Below are 19,548 nucleotides of genomic sequence, written 5' to 3'. Positions count from 1 at the left end.
TCTTTTCATCTGCTCATCTTTTCATCGATGAAAAGATTTGCTCCAGATTACTTTCCTTGTGTCAGTCAATGATTTAGGGTGGCGAAGGAGGTTGTCAGTGTCGAAGATAGTGGTCAGAGGGGAGAAGAAAAAAATCTTATGGTTTAGAAAAAAAAATATGATTTTTCAAAGTTAGAAAAATTTTAAATAAAGGTGAAATGTTAGTTTTTAAAACTTAAAAGGAAAATATAATTAATTTTATTTTTTTAATATTATTAATAAAATAATAATTTTATCTTTACCTCTAACAGTAAATTTTATTTTCAGTTAGCCAGATTTTGAATTTTTTAAAAATTTTTTAAACCCGGTGTACGTGACTTTAGGAATGTAACTAGGTTGGGAAATAGTCCTTTGGCCTTAAACCTCAATCATTGTTGGAATTCATTATTATGCGCACATATGATGACTACACTGAGACACGCAATTAGTTGCTAGCCAGTGGAACTGGATTACATAGAGAAAGTGGAGTTGAAGATTGCGCATAGTTTGAAGATCCTGAACAGAAAACGCCTTGAATTTTGATTGCAGTGGCGGATGCATAACAGCTTCACATAGCCATGTTTCCATGGCTAGCCTTTGGTCACATGATTCCATACTTTGAACTAGCCAAACGGATTGCTCAAAGGGGTTGCAAGATCTCCTTCATTTCAACTCCCAGAAACATCCAACGCCTTCCTAAAGTCTCTCCAAATTTATCTTCGCAGATCAATTTTGTGAGCCTCACTTTACCCCCTCACGATAATCTTCCACAACACGCAGAGGCCACCAATGATTTGCCATTTCACAAAATCCCATATCTCAAAATTGCCTGTGATATACTCCAAGATTCTTTGGCTGAATTTTTGCAAAAACCCAAGCCAGATTGGATTATTTACGACTTTATTGCTTCGTGGTTGCCACCAATAACAGCCAAGCTTGGAATCTCCAGCGCCTTCTTCAGCATAGTCCAGGCTTTGTCAATCTGTTTCTGTGGATCATCATCATCGGCTATGATCAATGGTGAGGATCCTCGTACTAAGCTGGAAGATTTCACTGTTCCTCCACCATGGGTACCATTCGAAACCAATATTGTGTTTCGACTTCACAAAGCAAAAAAATTTTTTGATCATTACGAGATGAACAATTTCGAAGTCACAGATGTGGTTTGTGTGGGTTGGTGATAGACGGCTTTGATGCGATAGCTGTAAAGAGTTGTCTGGAGACTAAGTCGCAATGGATAAATCTCCCGGGAGAGCTTCATGGTAAACCAGTTCCACCTGTAGGGTTGTTGCCGCCTCTAGCTTATGAAAGCAGAGACACCCTTGAAGATAACAACTGGCTTACCATTAATGACTAGTTGGGGAAACACGAGCCAAAGACTATGATTTATATAGCATTTGGAAGTGAGTTAAATTTGAGTCAAACTGAGTTGATTGAGTTGGCTCCAAGTTTGGAATTACCCGGGTTATCTTTCTTTTGGGCTCTAAGAAATCGGGATGACATAGTAGTTCTTCTAGATCAGTTTAAGGAAAGAGTGAAGGGGTAGAAGAGTGGTGTGGACGAGCTAGGCCCCTCAACTCTGGATATTAACTCATGAACCAGTGGGAGCCTTTTTAACTAACTGTGGATTTAGCTCAATCACAGAGTCATTATATTATGGACATCTCTTGGTTATGTTGCTTTTCTCCATTGACTCGGGGTTGATTGTTAGAGTTTTTACAGAGAAGAAGGTCGGGATTGAGATACCCAGAAATGAGGAAGATGGAATGTACATTAAGAAGTCACCGTCGGAGGCATTGAAGTTGGTCATGGTTGAAGAAGAAGGAAGAATTTACAGAGAGAAAGCCAAGGAATTAAGGGTTTTATTTGCAGATGAACAAATCCACAATAAATACATACACAAATTTGTTGAGTTTTTGCAGAATCATGAACAAGTTTCAAATCATTGAAATGTAATAGATTTCATTTTAATAATTTAAAAATAGATATTATTGTTATTGATAAAAAAATACTATTGTATTACGTATATATATTTTCAATATATAATTAAATACATGATTAAGATATTTTTAATTTAAAAATAAAATAACATTTAATCATATGATTACATATTATATAATATTCTATTTTATATTTTAAATTGTGTATGCATAAATGTGACCTACATTTTCCCACTTACGATTTGACTTTTAATATTTTTCATACTTTGATTGTATAATAAATAACATTTTTTCACCTAAAATCAAAGACTAATATAATTATAAGAAATAAAATTATTATTTTATTTTTATAATTTTTATTTTTATAATTTTTATTTTTAAAATTATCATATAATTCAAAATTTAAAAGATTAAAAAAATATTTAATTATCTAAATTATATAAAAGCTCACTAATTTCTTTTTTTCCTTTGAGTCTCACCTCCTTCTTTTATTCATTTTTCTTTCACCATTTTCAAATTCTTCTTACGTTCCTCTAATCGGCGATTTCAAAATGACATCATCAGCATCTTTTACTTAATTATATTGTCATCAACTTGATCAAGTGAAAATTTTTGTTGACGATAGCTTATATCTTGACAAAAAAGAGGATAGTTAAAGACTAATAACAATGAGATTATAACAATGATAAAAGAGTTATGCTGACCTCTAGAATTTGGAAAGAATTATAAGGGTTGGTCTATAAAGTTTAAAACGATTTTAAAAGATAAACTACCATATTTAAAATATTTTGATATAATATTTAAAAGAGTTATTTAAAAAAATTTAAAAAAATTATATATGACAAAGTTATTATTTTTCTTTTAGATTATTAATTTTTTAAAAATATTATTGATAACTCTTAAAGAAAAAAATTGCTTTTAGGGTATGTTTGATTTATATAATATTTTATTATTAAAATTGAAAAATTATCTAAAAAAATAATTGATTATAACTTATTAATATGTTTGATAAAATTTAATAAAAATTAATAAATATAAATAATTATAGTGTTTTGTGAAAATAATAAAAGAATATTTTTTAAAAATAAATAAAAGAATGTTAGTTTATTATTCTACTTAAATATCTTTGTATAATTATTTTAAAATATTTTTTATATTATTTATTATATTAATTAAAAATATATTTTTTAACTTAAAAAATTAGTAAATCAAAATATAATTATAATAAAAAAAAAGTTAACTTAGCAATATTTAAATATCTTAAGTGAAAGTAGTTATTATTTATATTATTTATCACATCATTATTAATAATAAAAAATTATTAAAATATTTTATTACTTATAAATTAAATAATGTAATATAAGTAATATAAATTATAAAAAATAGATTAATAAAATAAACCAAAGAAATAGTAGGAGTGACACAAACACTCATTCAAATCAAACATTTATTCTTCTTCTTTTTAGATGATTTTTTTAAGTTGATGCTAAGCTATCAACTAAGATTTTTTTTTAATTGATTTATGGCAAAAAGACTTATTCCCACCCAAGGTTTGATGTAAACTCAAACTTCTATCAATTTTTAAAAATTAAAATTCTATTCATTAGTTAAATTTTGTTAAAACTTTCAGTTAAATGGAAGAGTAAAACTATTATTTTAATAGTAAAATTAAAAAAATTAAAACTTAATTTTTTTTCTTAACCTTAGTTTTTAAAAAATAGCAATTTTCTTTACCTCATAGTTTTAAGTTTTAAAAAGTTATTTTTCCTCCTTAAACTCTAGGTTTCATCTCTTTTAATTTTATGTAATGACAGCTACCCCCTTAAATTTTTGAACGTTTGCTCACCCGCACCTCAGGGCTTTCAGCTTTGAAAATCTGGCCACCGGACCATCTTCATCGAATACACCGATTGGCGATCCTCAAAATATGTATGTGGGGATGACCTCTGTTTTTGATCCATTTTCATTCCAAACATGATTTTTTGTACTGATTAACACAAACTACATATGGTTCTTACCTAAATATGCCAGTCCCACAACCCACGTCCATCACGACACCCCCCTTAAGGAGAGAAGGATTTTCCAAAATAGCTTGCCTATAAGCATCGGTCCTCGCCTGCATAACTAGACTACATGAGTCTCAAAAGTCCAATCATAGTAGCAAGAGAAGAAATAAATAAGCTTCTATACCTGCTTCTAGCAAGAATAAACAACTTTTAAAATTTACTTCTCATTAACTTTCCTTATCATCTCCCTGTGAATGCCAAATGAACTATAAGAACTAAAATAATTCTCATTAACTTTCTTTATGCCCTGTGCAGCAAGATCCACAAGAAAGAGTCATGAATCCTTATCTCTTAGCCTCTTATCAGATGCCTCAACACGTGCTTTCAAATCCATGCCATTGTCTACCACCTTTTCAGAAGAATTTGCCAAGTTTAGATGCACATTGGAAGCAGAAGCATCTTCTATCTTTCCATTTTCATTGATAGAGCAATTACTTGATGCAAATTGCTCCTGGGTATTCTCATCATTAATGCAAATCTCTTCAAAATTCCCCATATCCCTCATAAACTCCTCTTTGTCAAATGAAGTTTCATAGTCATCTTACCTTCATCATCATCATAACTATACAAGAGCTTGTCATCTTGCATGAAAGGTTTCTGATATTTATCATCATCACAAAGAAGTTTAATGGTTTTAATATCAATTGTACGAGGTAAATGATTCTGTGGATCTTGTTTGGACTGACAAGTAAACTTGCAACTCCAGCATTTATTTTCTGCCACCTGGCAAACAAAAGGAAAAGACAGATGATCAAAGAATACCAAGCCATGAACTTCCAATGCACATAAGCGGTACCTTGGGTTGATGTGATCTACCTAGTAATGGAAACATTTTTCTTTTTTTCTTTAGATAAGAAATAAAGAAGATATAATTCTAACAAGAGGATAATTGCAAAAGAGTTTCTTCTTCGATTCTCTCCTGCTTTCCTGGGGTTTCGAAGTTGCTGTAGCTGGCCATTGAGAATGTAAAGTGAATTCTTGGCAAAAATGAAGAGAAAGTGAGAGGGAGAAAATGTGTAGAACCCTGCTAAAAACTTGATGAGCATGAAATTTTAGGAACCGAAACCCGACCCAGCTGAATTACTTTCACGCTCGGGGGTAGTGAGGGTAGATCACTAGGGCACCCAATATAATATATAAAGTAAACTTTGCCCCTTAGTTTTATAAACTAAAATTTCATCCCTCAAATCGAGTTTTAAACTCAATTTGATATTAAAACGATATCGTTTTGATATAAATTAATCAAAATAGAATTATTTTAATTAATTCTATTAAACTTTTTAGATTTACGATTTTTATGAATTAAAGACCCTTAAAACTCGAAGTCGAATTTGAAAACTTTACCCCATCACAATAATCTTCCATATGACGCAGAGCCCACCAATGATTTGTCATTGGCTCTAGCTTTGGAATTATCCAAATTACGTTTCTTTTGGGTTCTAAGGAATCGAGATGACATAGAAATTCTTCCAGATGGGTTTGAGAAAAGAGTAAAGAGTAGAGGAGTGGTGTGGACGAGTTAGGCACCTCAACTCAGGACATTAGCTCATGAATCAGTGGAAGCATTTTTAACTCACTGTGGATTTACCTCAATTACAGAGTCGTTATATTATAAACATCCTCAGGTTATGTTACCTTTCTCTATTGACCAGGGTCTGATTGCTAGAGTTTTTTCTAAAAGGAAGGTCGACATAAAGATACCGAGAAATGAGGAAGATGGAGCGTACACGAGGAAGTCGGTGGCGAAGGCATTGAAGTTGGTCGTGGTTGAAGAAGAAGGAAGAATTCACAGAGAGAAAGCCAAGGAATTGAAGGTTTCATTCGTAAATGAACAACTCCACAAATCAATACGCACACAAATTTGCTAAGTTTCTACAAAATCACAAACAAGTGTCAAATCAGTGAAGTGTGATAAATTTTATTTTAATAATTTAAAAGTAGATTTTATTGTCAAGTCAAAGGTAAAAAAAGTAATTTTTTAAATTTTTGAATGAAAAATAAAATATTAGTTTTTTAAATTTAAAAAAACTAAGATAAAATTTTAATTTTTTACATATTATTGTTTAATAATAATTTTATTTTTACAGTTAATAATAAACTTTAATAAAAATTCTATGATAAATAAATATTTAAATTTTTTAAATTTCATGTATATGAATTTATCTTTACATTGAATTTTAAAGGAAAATAACTTTTGACCCTTTTTTTTTTCAAAGAATCCCGGTTGGCTGGTTCATGCATATATATATTGTTCTCAGAGTGCATGTGTAGGACGGTAAATTTGTAGAGAGTTAGTTGGGATAGAAAAATGCCAATTTATTTGCTGCCCGCTGTTTTTGGTAATATCCTGTGGCTCCACTTGCAAGATGTCCAGATGAACCTGTTGTTTCTGACTTGGAAAGAAATCCATCCAATCATATTTTGTATAAATAAATTAATAAAAAAAAAATGTTTGTTGATAGCTTAGCTGAGCTTCAGCTGAAAGAAGTAGAATAACCGAACTACTTATGAAAGAAAGAAGTAGAACAGCCTAAGCCCTTGTGAAAGAAGTAGAATAACCTAAGAACTTATGGTTTGGAGTCAAAATAAGCGGCGGACACCTAACTTTATTATTATTATTAAGCCAAAGGACTTATTGATGTATTTTCAAATTTTATCTTTTTAATTTTTAAAAAATTTAAATATTTAATTATTAATGATTAAAATTAATCAATTTTATTAATTTAATTATAAATTATTTTTTAAAAAAATTATTTATAATATTTAAAAAATAAAACTCAACAAAAAATAAAATTTATACAAGTAAATAATAATTTTATTATTTATTAAATTAAAAATTTTAAATAACATTTTTAAAAATTAAATCTAAATATTTTAAACATAGTAATTTCTCTATTAAAATTATTTAAATATTTATAAATCAGTTTTTATTATTTTTTAAAAATCCTAATTATTAATATTTTTTTATATATTATTATCATATTTTCACCGTTGTCAACTCTAATTATCTTTTCTTTTATTGTGATATGAGTTGTTTTGAATAATAATCTTTACTTGATCAAATTGTTAATGACTTGATTGAGTAAAAGTTGCCATTGATGACAATTTAACAACTTAAAATCATTGAATAAACATATAAACTATAAGGAATATGAAGAAGACAGAAATAAAAAAATAAAAAAGAGAAAATGGAGGTTAGACAAGATACATTATATATTAAGTTAATAACTAATATATTTTTAAACAATAACAATAATATCTAATTTTGACTTATTGCAAATTATATCTATTACACTTCAATGATCTGAAACTTGCCTATGATTCTCCAGAAACTCAACAAATTTGTGTATGTATTGATCATGGAGTTGTTCATCTGCAAATAAAACCCTCAATTCATTGGTTTTCTCTCTATAAATTTTTCCTTCTTCTTCAACTATAACCAACTTTAATGTCTTCGCCACTGATTTCCTCGTGTACACTCCATCTTCCTCATTTCTCGGTATCTCTATGCCAACTTTCTTCTCTGTAAAAACTCTGGCAATCAATCCCTGGTCTATGGAGAAAGGCAACATAACCAGGGGATGTCCATAATATAATGACTCTGTGATTGAGCTAAATCCACAGTGAGTCAAAAAAGCTCCCACCGATTCATGAGCTAATATTTTGAGTTGAGGGGCCCAACTCGTCCACACCACTCCTCTACCCTTCACTCTTTCCTCAAACCCATCGGGAAGAACTACTGTGTCATCCCGATTCCTTAAAGCCCAAAAGAAAGGTAACCCGGATAATTCCAAACCTAGAGCCAACTCAGTCAACTCAATTTGGCTCAAATTTAACTCGCTTCCAAATGCTACGTAAATCACAGTCTTTGGCTCGTGTTTTCTTAACCAGTCGTTAATGGTATGCCAGTTGTTATCTTCAAGGGTGTCTCTACTGTCACAAGTCGTAGGCGGCAACACCCCTACAGGTAGGATTGGTTTACCATGAAGCTCTCTCACGAGATTTATCCATTGCGATTCAATCTCCATGCAGCTTCTTACAGCTATCACATCACAACCATCTATCACCAACCCCACACGAACCATATCTGTAACTCCCGAATCGTTCATCTCATAATGATCAAAAATTTTTTTTGCTTCATGAAGTCGAAACGCAACGGTGGCTTTGAATGGTACCCATGGTGGAGGAACAGTGAAATCTTCTGGCTTAGTACGAGGATCCTTGCCGTTGATCATGGCCGATGATGATGATCCACCGAAACAGATTGACCAACCCTGGAATATGCTGAAGAAGGCGCTGGAGATTCCAAGCTTGGCTGTTATTGGTGGCAACCAGAAAGCAATAAAGTCGTAAATAATCCAATCTGGCTTGGATTTTTGCAAAAATTCGGCCAAAGAATCTTGGAGTTTATCACAGGCGATTTTAAGATATGGGATTTTGTGAAATGGCAAATCATTGGTGGCCTCTGCGTGTTGTGGAAGATTATCGTGATGGGGTAAAGTGAGGCTCACAAAATTCATTTGCGAAGATAAATTTGGAGGGACTTTAGGAAGGCGTTGGATGTTTCTGGGAGTTGAAATGAAGGAGATCTTGTGACCCCTTTGAGCAATCCGTTTGGCTAGTTCAAAGTATGGAATCATGTGGCCAAAGGCTAGCCATGGAAACATAGCTATGTGAAGCTGTTTAGCATCCGCCATTGCTATCAAAATTCAAGGTGTTTTTCTGTTTAGAATCTTGAATTGAAACTATGCTCAACCTTGAACTCCACTTCCTCTATATAATCCACTGGCTAGTAGTGGATCCCCTTTTTGTCTCTTTGTAATCCACTTGCGTGCCCATGGTAATGATAAGGCCAAAGGACTATGTCCCACCCAAGGTATGCTGATTTCGTAAAGTTTCTCCCATTAATTTTGAAAATACTATTTATTCACCTATGATCATTTAAATCTGTTAATTTTAAAGATAAAATTGTTATTTTATATTTAATATTAAAAATAAACTTAAATATAATTTTATTTTCCCCTCTAAAAATTTAAAAACTAACTTTTCTTCTCTAAACTAAGTTTGAAAAAAATTCACATTTTCCCGTTAGAGTTTAGTTTCAAAATCCGATCACCTTCTCCGACACCATTGTCGGTTGTCTCTCCCTCCCAACGGCTTCCCATGTGCTGCCTTACAACGTTTCCTCTTTCCAATCAACGTTTTTGGACGTCGGACGAGTTGGAGTGGAGGTGAGGCAACTCATCAGAGGATGGGGAGCCATCGGGAGGGAGAGACGACTGACGATGGCATCGAAAAAGGTAATCGGATTTTGAAACTAAATCCTAGGGGGGAAATTTGATTTTTTTCAAACTTGGCTTGGGGAAGAAAATGTTAGTTTTTAAACTTTTAGGGAAAAAATGAGATAAAATTTTCAGAGGTTAGGGTTTCATTAATTTTAATCGATCATTGGTGGGTAAATAGTATTTTCAAAGCTAACGGAAAAACTTTGAGAAATCAACATACCTTAGATGGAAAATAGTCCTTTGGCATAATGATAAATACGAACGATAATTAAGATGTTTTTTTATCGCCTTTGTAACGTGTGTAAAATTTCTCCAGGACAAAAAATTCCTTTGAACAACTCAATCATGACCTCGTGTCCACCAGTATTTTAAAAAATGAGATGGAATGAGATCTTATGAAGTGAAGTGAGCTTCAGAATGTGAGTGCAGTTTTAAGGAGGTTTAAAAAAATAAAGGTGGTGAAAAGTTTTGAGGGAACCATCGCTCGCTCAGTGTGAAGCAGAAGAAATGCTTCGAATCAGTATACTGCAAGTATTATTTTTCCAGCCAAGTGACCATTCTACCCTTCAATTTAACAGAAATCTTTAATAAGTTTCTGATAGGTGGGAATTTGGATGTTTGAATCATAAAGGGTGGGACTTTGTCATTTCTCCAAACCTTGGGTGGGAATAGTGCTTCGGCCTATCCAAATTTCCCAAATAGGTGGTGGGCATTGGAATCATGTGAGACAAATAACAAGGGCCCTACTTCTTTTCAGGATCTTGAAATTATGCTTTATCATCAGCTTTCATTTTCTGTGTCTGTATATAAACACATTTGGTTAGGCAATAATTGGACCATTGATGTTTGTTTGTTTTTTTTTTTTTTTGAAAATGTAATCCAATAATGCCGTTGATGGACCCCATAACCTTTACAATCTTTTTAAATTTTAGACTTTATGTAAAATTTTGTGAACATTTAATCGTTATTTTCTTATACTGCCAGTGGATTTGTACCCCTTTAATTAGTTTCCATGTGCTTGGATTTCAAGATTTACTGCTTAATACAAATGTTTTTGTTTTTTAAAAGAGAAAACTCATTTGAGTCTGATCGTTATTTTTGAAATTAAATTAACTATATTAAAAATGATAAATCTCAAATTTAATGACTGATTTTATAACTACTGAATCAGATAAGTCAAGAATTTAATCTTAATATATCATCACAAGAGATTTGAACACATATTCTTTTATATATAGAGTCTCTTCTTTTATTATTTAAATTATCCTTTGAGTTTATAATAAAAAAAAGGTTGTAGAAGTTATCACCCAGATAAACACAATAATCAAAAGTGAATATTTTATCATCAAACAAAGAAAATACTTAATTGTCAAAGCAAAATTACTTATAACTAAAAATTAGTTATAAAAAATTAACTTAAGTTATATATTTTGCAACAAAAATAGTAATTGTCAAACAAATTTATTTATAACTAAAATTTTAAATGTCCAAATAATAATTTAGTTACCACCAAAATGGTAGAATTATTTTACAATTAAACACGTAATTTTCAAAACAAAATTAATTACAATAAAATAATTAAATATGAAATATCAATTTAAACCACATATTTCACCACAAAAGTTGTAGTTCCCAAAAAAATTTATTTACAAGGAAACATTTAGTTGTTAAAACAAAATTACTTGTAACTAAAAAATTAGTCACAAAATATTAATTTTAGTTATATATTTTGTGACTGAAGTTATAGCTGTCAAACAAATTTTGGTTCTGCAAATAGCCATTTAGTTACCAAAAAAGTTGACCTCTATTTTGTAATCAAATTCTTAGTTGTCAAAACATTGCAAAAAATTAATTTTAGTATCATTTTGTTTCTTTCCACCAAGAAAGCGAGATTTGAATAAATGTAATTATTTTTTTAATAAAATTATGCATACATATTTTTAATATATAATTTAAAAACACATATGTTATATTATCATGTGATTAGATGATTTTAAATTAAAATAAGATTACACTCAAACATATGATGATATATTATTTGTATATCAAAATTATATATAAAAAGTGTATATATGTAATATTACTTATATATGTTAAAGCTCCCTCAAGATGCTAGATGCACAATAATAACTTGCCACAACTACTACTATGCAAAGTAAAAGGGTAAACCCTACCCTCATTACAATGATGATTTAAAAAAGGCCAAAGGACTATTTCTCACCAAAGTTTAGTTGCGTTTTCAAAGTCATACCTGTAAGGTTTAAGAAACCAAAAATCTCACTCATAAGCCAATTGTCGTTAGAATTTTTTATTAAAGGCAGGGGTAAAATCATCATTTTACTAATAATATTAAAAAATTTAAAATTCATTTTTTTCCCTCAAAATTTCAAAAACAAACAACTTCATTGTTACCTAAAGTTTTCTAACTTTGAAAAATCATATTCCCCCCCCCCCCCCCCAACAATTTTTTCTTCACCCCTCTAGCTACCATATCCGGCATTGATGACCTCCCCCTCTCCACCCTAAACCACTGGTCGACTCACGGGAAGCAATCTGCAGTTGATCTCTTCATCAGAGACAAAGAGATTTGGCGACGAAGAGATTTTCGGATCTTTTCATCTCCTCATCTCTTTATCGATGAAAAAATTTGCTCCAGATTACTTTCCGTGCGTCGGTCAACGGTTTAGGGTGGAGAGAGAGGTTGTCAGTGTCAAAGATAGTGGTCAGAGGGGAGAAGAAAAAACCCTTAAGGTTTGAAAAGAAAAATATGATTTTTCAAAGTTAGAAAATTTTAAATTAAAGTGAAATGTTAGTTTTTAAAAGTTAGGGAGAAAATATAATGAATTTTATATTTTTTAAATATTATTAATAAAATAACAATTTTACCCTACCTTTAACAGAAAATTTTAACTTCAGTTACTCATAAATGAGATTTTGGATTTTTTAAACCCTGTATACAAGACTTTAGGAATATAAATAGTCCTTTGGCCTTAAACCTCAATTATTGTTGGAATTCATTATTATGCGCACATAAGATGACTACACTGAGACACGCAATTAGTTGCTAGCCAGTGGAACTGGATTACATAGAGAAAGTGGAGATGAAGATTGAGCATAGTTTGAAGATCCTGAACAGAAAACGCCTTGAAATTTGATTGCAATGGCGGATGCATAACAGCTTCACATAGCCATGTTTCCATGGCTAGCCTTTGGTCACACGATTCCATACTTTGAACTAGCCAAACGGATTGCTCAAAGGGGTCGCAAGATCTCCTTCATTTCAACTCCCAGAAACATCCAACGCCTTCCTAAAGTCTCTCAAAATTTATCTTCGCAGATGAATTTTGTGAGCCTCACTTTACCCCATCACGATAATCTTCCACAACACGCAGAGGCCACACTGGAAGCAGAAGCATCTTCTCTCTTTCCATTTTCATCAATAGAGCAATTACTTGATGCAAATTGCTCCCTCATATTCTCATCACTAATGCAAATCTCTTCAAAATTCCCCATATTCCTCAGAAGCTCCTCTTTGTCAAATGAAGTTTCATAGTCATCTTACCTTCATCATCACCAAAACTGTACGAGCTTATCATCTTGCATGAAAGGTTTCAGATATTTATCATTATCACAAAGAAGTTTAATGGTTTTAATGTCAATTGTAGGGTGCAAATGATTCTGCAAATCTTGTTTGGACGTACAAGTAAACTTGCAACTCCAGCATTTATTTTCTGCCACCTGAAACAAAAGGAAAAGACAGATGATAAAAGAATACCAAGCCATGAACTTCCAATGCACATAAGCGGTACCTTGGGTAGATGTGATCTACCTAGTAATGGAAACATTTTTCTTTTTTTCTTTAGATAAGAAATAAAGGAGAAATAATTATAACAAAAGGATAATTACAAAAGAGTTTCTTCTTTGATTCTCTCCTGCTTTCCTAGGGTTTCGAAGTTGATGTAGCTGGCCATTGAGAGTGTGAAGTGAATTCTTGGCAAAAATGAAGAGAAAGTGAGAGGGAGAAAATGTGTAGAACCCTGCTAAAAACTTGATGAACATGAAATTTTAGGAACCGAAACCCGACCTTGTTGAAGTACTGTCACGCTGGGGGGGTTGTAGTGAGGGTGGATTACTAGCGCACCCAATATAATATAAAAAGTAAATTTTCCCCTTCAGTTTTATAAACCAAAATTTCACCTCTCAAATCGACCTTTGAGTTCAATTTGATATTAAAACGATATTGTTTTAATGTGTATTAATCAAAATAATATTATTTTAATCGATTCATATCAAACTTTTTAGATTTACGATCTTTATGAACTAAAGACTTTTAAAACTCAAAATTGAATTTAAAAATATTAAACTCTTAAATTCGAATTTGAGTTCATTTAAGTCTAATCAGACTTGTTCTAACCTAATTCAAACTTAAATTCAAACAAACCTGACTCATACCCAACCCTACCGTCATTACAATGATGATTGAAAAAATCTCCATTATTGTTCGAATTCATTATTGTGCTCACATAATCAGTTATTAGCTGGTGCATATTCTATCATCAAACAATCTTGCAACTAAAAAATTAGTTGGAGAAAATTAAGTTACATATTTTGTGATTAAAGTTATAATTGTCAAACAGATTTATTTATAATTAAAATTTTAGTTATCAAAATAACAACTTAGTTACCACTAAAATGGTGGAATCATTTTACGATTAAACACTTTGTTGTCAAAATAAAATTAATTACAACTAAAAAATTAGATGAGAAAAATTAATTTTGGTTATATATTTCACAAAAAAAGTTATAGTTTCAAAATAAATTTATTTACAACTCTAAGCTTAGTTGCCGAAACAAAATTACTTGTAACTAAAAAATTAGTCATAAAATATTAATTTTAGTTACATATATTGCGATTAAAGTTATAATTGTCCGAATCGCATTTTAGTTACCAAATAATTTTACCTCTATTTTATAACCAAATTCTTTATTGTCAAAACATAATTAGTTGCAATTAAAAAATTCATTATAAAAAATTAATTTTAGTAGCATTTTGATTTTTTTACTAATAAAGCGAGGTTTGAAACATTGTAAATATTTTTTTAATAAAATTAAATATATATATATATATATATATATATATATATATTTTAATATATAATTTTAATATATAGATGATATATTATTATATTAATTAAATGATTTTAAATTAAAAATAAAATAATATTTAATTATATAATAATATATCATTTATATATTTAAATTATATATATATAACATTGTTCGTGATTATCCAAAGTAAAAGGGGCAATTGCACCCTTATTATTATTATTATTATTATTAGGTCAATGATGCACAAGTTTTGATTTATTTTTAAATTTTTATCTTTAATTTTTTTGTAAATTTAAATACCTATTTATAAATAAATAAAATTAAATGATTTTATTAATTTAATTGTAAATTATTATTTTATCTTCATTCACATTTATTATACATATTTATGAAAAACATAATTTTAAAGAAAGGATTTATTATTCAAAAAAACAACATTTTCCCCCGATCTAGTCTCCTATTACTTAAAATTTTGATCTTCATTCAACCCCCAAACTTTAAAAAACCACAATTGCACCCTTATCTTCCACAATTTTTCCCTCCACCTCTAGTAACTCCCATCATGTCTGACCAATGAAGAAATCCAAGGCATAGCCGACATTGCTAGTGATAATCAAGCAATAATCTAATATTTGTTTTTCAATCCAAAGAACGATTCGACATTCTTATGCACAAATCGAAAAGGGAGACGGTCAAGGAATCGACCCTCTTCTTCCTTTTTCAACACAACGTTGTTGACCACCGAAGGAGGGGTGACGATGCCGCAAAAACAAGTAGGAGATCCAAATCTCTTACACGTTTTTCGTTCAAAAATTATGATAGAATCGTTGGAGATAGAGACGGTGACCAGAGAGGAATGAAAAAAATATAAAATAGGAAAAAAAAAAGTTATTTTTTAAAACTAAAAAAATTAAACTTGAGGTGAAATTACCAATTTTCAAACTTGAAAGAGGAAATGGGTTAACATTATATTTGTTAATATTAATAATGAAATGATATTATTGCCCTTCTAATTAACAGCTAAACAGATCAGAAGTTGAATGATGGTGGGTGTTTGAATTTTTAAAAGGTTGAGTGTGAAAGTTTGAGAATGCATCAAAACTTGGGTGGGAATAACTCCTTTGGCCTTATTATTATGTAAATTTTTTTCAAATAAATTACATTTTTTCACTTGAGATTTTTCTTTAAAGGTTTTTTCTGTTCCTAAATATTATATATAATATTTAAAAAAATAAAACTCAGCAAAAATTAAAATCAATACTAGTAAAATAATAATTTTATTATTTATTAAATTTAAAAAAATAAATAACTTTTAAAAATTTTAAATCTAAATATTTTAAACATAATAATTTCTCTATTAAAATTATTTAAATATTTATAAATCAATTTTTATTATTTTTTAAAAATCCTAATTATTAATAATGTTTATTTATTGTTATCATGTTTTCACCATTGTCAACTCTAATTATCTTTTTTTTGTCATGATATAAACTATCTTGAACAACAATTTTTACTTGATCAAGTTGTTAATAACTTGTTTGATTAAAAGTTATTAGTGACGACAACTTGAAATCATTGAACAGATGAAGATATAAACTATAAGAATATGAAGAAGATGAAAAGAAAAAAAAAAAAGCAAGCAAAAAAGGAGGTGAGAGAAGATATATTATATATTAAGTTAATAACTAATATTTTTTAATAAATAACAATAATATCTAATTTTTATTTATTGCAAATTATATCTATTACACTTCAATGATTTGAAACTTGCTTATAATTCTGCAGAAACTCAACAAATTTGTGTATGTATTGATCATGGAGTTGTTTATCTGCAAATAAAACCTTCAATTCATTGGTTTTCTCTCTATAAATTTTCCCTTCTTTTTCAACCATAACCAACTTTAATGTTTCCGCCACTGATTTTCTCGTGTATATTCCATCTTCCTCATTTCTCGGTATCTCTATGCCGACCTTCTTTTCTGTAAAAGCTCTAGCAATCAATCCCTGGTCACCGTAGATGGGCAACATAACCAAAGGATGTCCATGATATAATGACTCTGTAATTGAGCTAGATCCACAATGAGTTAAAAATGCTCCCACCGATTCATGAGCTAATATCCTGAGTTGAGGGGCCCAACTCGTCCACACCACTCCTCTACCCTTCACTCTTTCCTCAAACTCATCTGGAAGAACTACTGTGTCATCCCGGTTCCTTAAAGCCCAAAAGAAAGGTAACCCGGATAATTCTAAACCTAGAGCCAACTCAGTCAACTCAGTTTGACTCAAATTTGACTCGCTTCCGAATGCTACATAAATTACAGTCTTTGGCTCGTGTTTCCCTAACCAGTCGTTAATGGTAAGCCAGTTGTTATCTTCAAGGGTGTCTCTGCTGTCGTAAGTTGTAGGTGGCAACGCCCCTACAGGTAGAACTGGTTTACCATGAAGCTCTCTCAGGAGATTTATCCATTGCGATTCAATCTCCATGCAGCTTCTTATAGCTATCACATCACAACCGTCTAGCACCGACCCCATACGAACCATATCTGTAACTCCCGAATCGTTCATCTCATAATGCTCAAAAAATTTTTTTGCTTCATGAAGTCGAAACGCAACGGTGGTTTTGAATGGTACCCATGGTGGAGGAACAGTGAAATCTTCAGGCTTAGAACGAGGATCCTCGCCATTGATCATGGCCGATGATGATGATCCACAGAAACAGATTGACGAAGCCTGGAATATGCTGAAGAAGGCGCTGGAGATTCCAAGCTTGGCTGTTATTGGTGGCAGCCAGGAAGCAATAAAGTCGTGAAAAATCCAATCTGGATTGGATTTTTGCAAAAATTCAACTAGAGAATGTTGGAGTTTATCACAAGCAATTTTAAGATGTGGGATTTTGTGAAGGGGCAAATCATTGGTGGCCTCTGCATCATGTGGAAGATTATCGTGATGTGGCAAAGTGAGGCTCACAAAATTCCACTGGGAGGATAAATTTGGAGGGACTTTAGGAAGGCGTTGGATGTTTCTGGGAGTTGAAATGAATGAGATTTTGTGGCCCTTTTGAGCAATCCGTTTGGCTAGTTCAAAGTATGGAATCATGTGGCCAAAGGCTAGCCATGGAAACATAGCTATGTGAAGCTGTTTAGCATCCGCCATTGCTAACAAAATTCAAGGTGTCTTTCTATTTAGAATCTTGAAACTATGCTCAATCTTCAACTCTACTTCCTCTATATAATCCACTGGCTAATTGTAGCTCCCCTTTTTGCCTCTCTGTAATCCACTTGCCTGCAGCGTGCCCACCACAATAAGAAGTACGAACAATAATTGAGATTTTTTTCAATTGTCTTTGTGAGGTGAGTAAATTTTCTGCCGAATAAATTTTTTTTTTGAACAACTCAATCATGCCTCGTGACAAATAACAAGGCCCTACTTGTTTTCAGGATCTTTGAAATTGTGCTTTATAATCAACTTTCATTTTCCGTCTGTACATAACCATATTTCGTTATGTAATAATTGGGCCATGCACGTTTGTTTGTTTTTTTTTTTTTTTGGCCAAACGACTATTTCCCACCCAAAGTTTGATGTTTTCTCAAGTTTCCATCTTTTAACTATGAAAACACCAAATACCCACCCATGGCCGGTTAGATTTAACAAAACTCTAACGGTGGTAAGGATAAAATCGTCATTTTTTTCTATAATATTAAAAAAAACTAAATAGAAACTAATTTTACCCCCCTAAACTTTAAAAACCAAAATCTTCCCCCAACCTAAGTTTTAAAAAATCACAGTTTCACCCTAGGGTTTCGTTTTGCAATCTCCGGCGACATCACTGGCTCCATTGCCGACGGCCTCTCCCTCCCGAAGCATCCTCACCTTTCGGAGATCTCTTTTCTCGTATTTGAACGCCCGATCGGAGTCAGAGAAGCCATGGAAGACAAAGAACTTCGTTGGGAAAGACGAAGGTCGTCGTCGTCGTCATCGTCGTCTGCTAGTTTTCTGGGAAGACGAGACGACTCGTCGTCCTCTGGAAAGACGAGTCGTCTTTATCTGGGAAGACGATCGTCTTTCCAGACGATGAAGACGAGATCGATTGATCTCATCTTCGTTGTTTGGGAAGACGATTTCTCTTCTCAGACGACTTCTCTATGCGTCGGATGCATTGGGGTGAAGTTGAGGGGGGCCGTCGGTGGAAAAGAAACCATCGGGAGGAGAAGACGGTCGGTGATGGTGACGAAGAAAGTGAAAGGGTTTGGAAATAAACCCTAAGGGGGGAAATGCAATCTTTTCAAACTTAGCTTAAGGAAAAAATCTTAGTTTTTAAACTTTTAGGGGGGAAAATGAGATTAAATTTACCACTGTTAGAGTTTTGTTAAATCTAACAGGTCATGGGTGGGTGTTTGATGTTTCCATAGTTAAAGAGTGAAAACTTGAAAAAACATCAAACCTTGGGTGGGAAATAGTCGTTTGGCCTTTTTTTTTTCAAATTTAATCCAATAATGCCATTGATGGACCCCATAACCTTTACAATATTTTTAAATTTTAAACATGTAAAATTTTGTGAACATTTAATAGTTGCTTTCTTATATTGCCTGTGGATTTGCACCCCGTTCAATCGTTTTCATGTCCTTGGATTGGCCAAAGGCTTATTTCCACCCAAAATATCCTCTTATTCTAAGTTTCTATCTTTTAACTTTAAAAACCTTAAATATTTACCTATAAGTGGTTAAAATTAATAGTTTTAGAGATAAAATTTGTAATATCAAAAATAAACTAAAATTTAATCTCTTTTTTCTTTATTAAACTTTAAAAATAAAAATTTTCTCCAACCTAAGTTTTAAAAATAACAGTTCTCCCTATGATTTAATTTCCAGATTTCTGACATCAAATCCAATATTATTGTCAGTGACGAATATCTTTCGATACCTCCTCTCTCTTTGACAATAAAGTTTCTCTCATTTGAAAGTTTCGACAACATCAATTGACGTCAAAAATAACTTAAATTCGTTGGGAAGACCCAGACAAAATCTGACAAAGACGACAGTCTTTGTCAGGGAAGGCAAGAGATCTTGTCTTCATCGAAGAGATAATGTTTCATCTTTCTCAACGAATCATCATTTCTTGCCGAGTTTAGGA

General features: G+C 31.6%; 2 protein-coding genes and 1 pseudogene across 2 annotated transcripts; 1 reads left to right on the top strand and 2 right to left on the bottom strand.

The window, feature by feature from the left end:
- Positions 1–581: 581 nt before the first annotated feature.
- On the top strand, positions 582–5,892 carry LOC123207325 (annotated as a pseudogene).
- A 1,327-nt stretch (positions 5,893–7,219) lies between these two features.
- Positions 7,220–8,793, bottom strand: LOC123207327 (putative UDP-rhamnose:rhamnosyltransferase 1). The gene has a single exon (XM_044624690.1). The coding sequence runs from the start codon at positions 8,719–8,721 to the stop codon at positions 7,321–7,323; it is 1,401 nt and encodes a 466-aa protein (XP_044480625.1). The 5' UTR covers positions 8,722–8,793; the 3' UTR covers positions 7,220–7,320.
- A 7,316-nt stretch (positions 8,794–16,109) lies between these two features.
- Positions 16,110–17,726, bottom strand: LOC123207337 (putative UDP-rhamnose:rhamnosyltransferase 1). Its single transcript, XM_044624711.1, has one exon. The coding sequence runs from the start codon at positions 17,569–17,571 to the stop codon at positions 16,171–16,173; it is 1,401 nt and encodes a 466-aa protein (XP_044480646.1). The 5' UTR covers positions 17,572–17,726; the 3' UTR covers positions 16,110–16,170.
- Positions 17,727–19,548: the final 1,822 nt, after the last annotated feature.

This window comes from Mangifera indica, unplaced genomic scaffold (genome assembly GCF_011075055.1).
Source record: "Mangifera indica cultivar Alphonso unplaced genomic scaffold, CATAS_Mindica_2.1 Un_0072, whole genome shotgun sequence".
Lineage (NCBI taxonomy): Eukaryota > Viridiplantae > Streptophyta > Magnoliopsida > Sapindales > Anacardiaceae > Mangifera > Mangifera indica.
This window is presented reverse-complemented; position numbering and strand designations above follow the sequence as displayed.